Here is a 2,953-nt window from a genome sequence, read left to right on the forward strand (position 1 = left end):
CACAACCTCCACCCAACCAACGAATTCGATTCGCTAGTTGGGTGAAGTGACATCAGCACAAGGGGCGTGCGCATTATTTTTTTTTTAAATCATGTTTAGTTTGGAAGTGTAAAGTAAATAAATTTTTTTACATTTAGAGCAAAACTGATACGTAAATAATTATTTTCACCCATTTTTAGCCGGTGAAGTGAAAATATAGATGTTTACAAGGGGTTGGTCGCTCAGCACATCTACTTTTCCTTCAATGTGCCAGTACTGTGCCGAACTGTGCCGATTGTGCCGGCGCTGTGCCCAATAGTGCCCGTTTCTGTGCCGTACACATTTAGCGTGCAGGGATTGTCAAAACATAATTGTGTTGATGTATCTGGCAACCATGCCAAATTTAGGTGTTTCGTGGCGATCTTTTCGTAAACAAAATAAACATCAGTTGCGACCGGTGCGAAAAAGGTATTTTGAATTAATTATATTATTACGGAAAAGCCCTCAAACTTATCATGAATATTACCGTATGATTCGTTGGAAGTGTTTAAATGAATGAATTATTCCGTTCTAGGAGAAAATGAAACATTTGTCGTTCTTCGAAGCACCACCACAGGTAACCACGGTCATCACTCTAGAAGGAAAACGATCTTGCTCCATGAGAGTAAACAGGAGACGAAGACCATGGATATAATCCGGATCAACAGCACAGTGCGGATGAGCACTCGTCTACAATTGGCCTGCTGGTGCTAGGACTCATTATGATGATGTTGGTGGATCAGATTTTTTTACCAGTATGAGAGGGTTTCTACGTGCAATCAGACTGGCACGTTCGAGTCGGGATTGGCGAAGTGGGCCTCGAGGAAGCAGCTTCCACCAGCCATCGACGTCGAGATAAATGTAAAACAGCTCCGGTAGCTTTTGGAATAGTTGGATTTCTACTGCATGACGAATACGATAGCACGTGCTCCTCTTCTCACTCCATCTCGCTTGCTGTTATTCTTCGGAATTAGTAGAAGGGAACCTGGTAGTCCCTGAATTCCACCGGCATCGCGACGCTATTTTCTGCAGGAACGTTTCTGGACGCGACTACGTTTCACATACTGCCGGAACTGACTCACAATACCGGGCGCGGAGGCCATCGAACCGGCAGCCATAGTAGAGTGGAAGCTACGTTGCAGAACACCGGACTGGCTCTGCTGATCTCGAAAGTCCCACTGCCTATGTTCTGGATCATTTTGACAACACCATCAGAGAGCGGTCATAGAGCCGCTGACGAACTTAACCCAAATATTGCTCAGTTAGTAAAGCCGGTCTTGTTTTGTCGAAGGAAAAGGAATCGATTAATAAATTAGATAATGTACCGTGACATCATCTAATTCCACCCCAAGTTCCAACATCTTTTCTCGGTTACTAATTCCATTTACCTTATACGTTTTGCTTGGTGTGAACGAAATTAGGAACCGTAAAAAAGTGATTAAAATTAGGTGTTGTCACCGTATACTATTTTTTGAATAATCTAGGTTTGAGCTTCATATAATATCGAATGAACGAATGTCAGATAAGTCTTGGAAATGTGTAAAGTAAAACTACGCACTATAAAATAAATCGTTTTGTTTTAGTTTTTGAACTGAGTTCCTTTTGTTTTGTTTTATTTGAATTAGTTTTCAACCAATTTAGGTATATGGTTGCAGGTAAGATTCTTTGACGTATGCAATGGAGTGGTCAATATTCGATTTTTGGTGTTTGTTATTGTTAAGTCTTGGGCTTGCAAACGGAGATATAGTATATGTTTTCCAAAAGAAATAAATATCACCTTCGCTCTACATGGATTTGTTCTCGATTTTCTTGTGGATAAAACATATTTCATTACAAATTTTGGGAATCTTCATCAGAATTATTCTGTGCGATGCGAAGAGTTTTAACTGCTAGAACTGCAACTCTTGGATATGGCACGTATAGATTTGTTCCTAAATTATTCACGTTCAAAGCTGGATGTCTGTTTGATTTTCTAAAGCAGTTTACAAATCTCACTTGTAGCAAATGATCTGTTGAAGGTGCCCAGTAAACACCCAACTAACAATCACTCATTTAACAAACACCATTATGACGAATTAATTCAACATAATGTTGAATAACATTTGAATTATCTTCACGTACAACCTATGTTCGGGTTTTGTTCACACAAATTTGGAGAAGTTATAAAGCATCATGTTGTGCACCAACTTAATTTTTTGTTCTTCAAAACGTTTTACAAATGTACAAGAAAGTTGTTATTCAGCATTGGCAAAAATGACTGAAAATAAATGAAATGCAAAAATTTTGAACTCTCACGAGAGTTATTATTATTATTATTATGAGAACACTTATTATGAAATAAGAATTGCATATAAAATTAGCTAAATCCGGATTAGAACTCGAGACCTGTCGATTGCCAGCCGCTTGCCTTCCTATCTGCGCCATCCTAGAGATGGTGAGATGCAGCGACCAAAGCAAAACATAATCTTCCCATGACTCAATAATGATCACTCCTGAACTTGTGTTCAGCAGTGGTGAATTAGCACAGCACGTGGTAATCAACTGAACAACGCCTTATACTTCAACAGCTGTTCAGCCCAAAACACGTGTTTTCCATTCTGATTTCGCTGTCAGTATTTTTATCGCACGGTGAGAAAACTTGTATCGAATGCGGCCAAAAAGTGTTGGTCATTATTGAAGATATTGTTTCCAGACGAACTTATTGCGATATGAATGTTTTTATTTTTATTATTAAATATATATATATATATATATATATATATATATAGATCCTTAAAAATGTATATATACACACTAAGATTCAGATGTTCCAGCTCAGTAATTTTTTCACTGAGTTCAGTATTTTTTCCATCTTTTTACTGAGTTTTCAACAGCAGATTTATCTCGGTACACTCGGTAATCGTATTTACCGTTCACCAGTAACGATATTTACCGT

At 38.3% G+C, this 2,953-nt stretch overlaps 1 protein-coding gene across 1 annotated transcript; it reads left to right on the plus strand.

Annotated features, from left to right (window-relative positions):
* The first annotated feature begins 534 nt into the window (after window positions 1–534).
* On the plus strand, window positions 535–2,738 carry LOC109405681 (uncharacterized). The gene is made up of 3 exons (XM_062856477.1): window positions 535–595; window positions 652–776; window positions 1,011–2,738. The coding sequence occupies exons 1-3, from the start codon at window positions 535–537 to the stop codon at window positions 1,332–1,334; spliced, it is 510 nt and encodes a 169-aa protein (XP_062712461.1). The 3' UTR covers window positions 1,335–2,738.
* Window positions 2,739–2,953: the final 215 nt, after the last annotated feature.

The sequence above is a fragment of the Aedes albopictus genome, chromosome 1 (genome assembly GCF_035046485.1).
Source record: "Aedes albopictus strain Foshan chromosome 1, AalbF5, whole genome shotgun sequence".
In the NCBI taxonomy this organism is placed as follows: domain Eukaryota; kingdom Metazoa; phylum Arthropoda; class Insecta; order Diptera; family Culicidae; genus Aedes; species Aedes albopictus.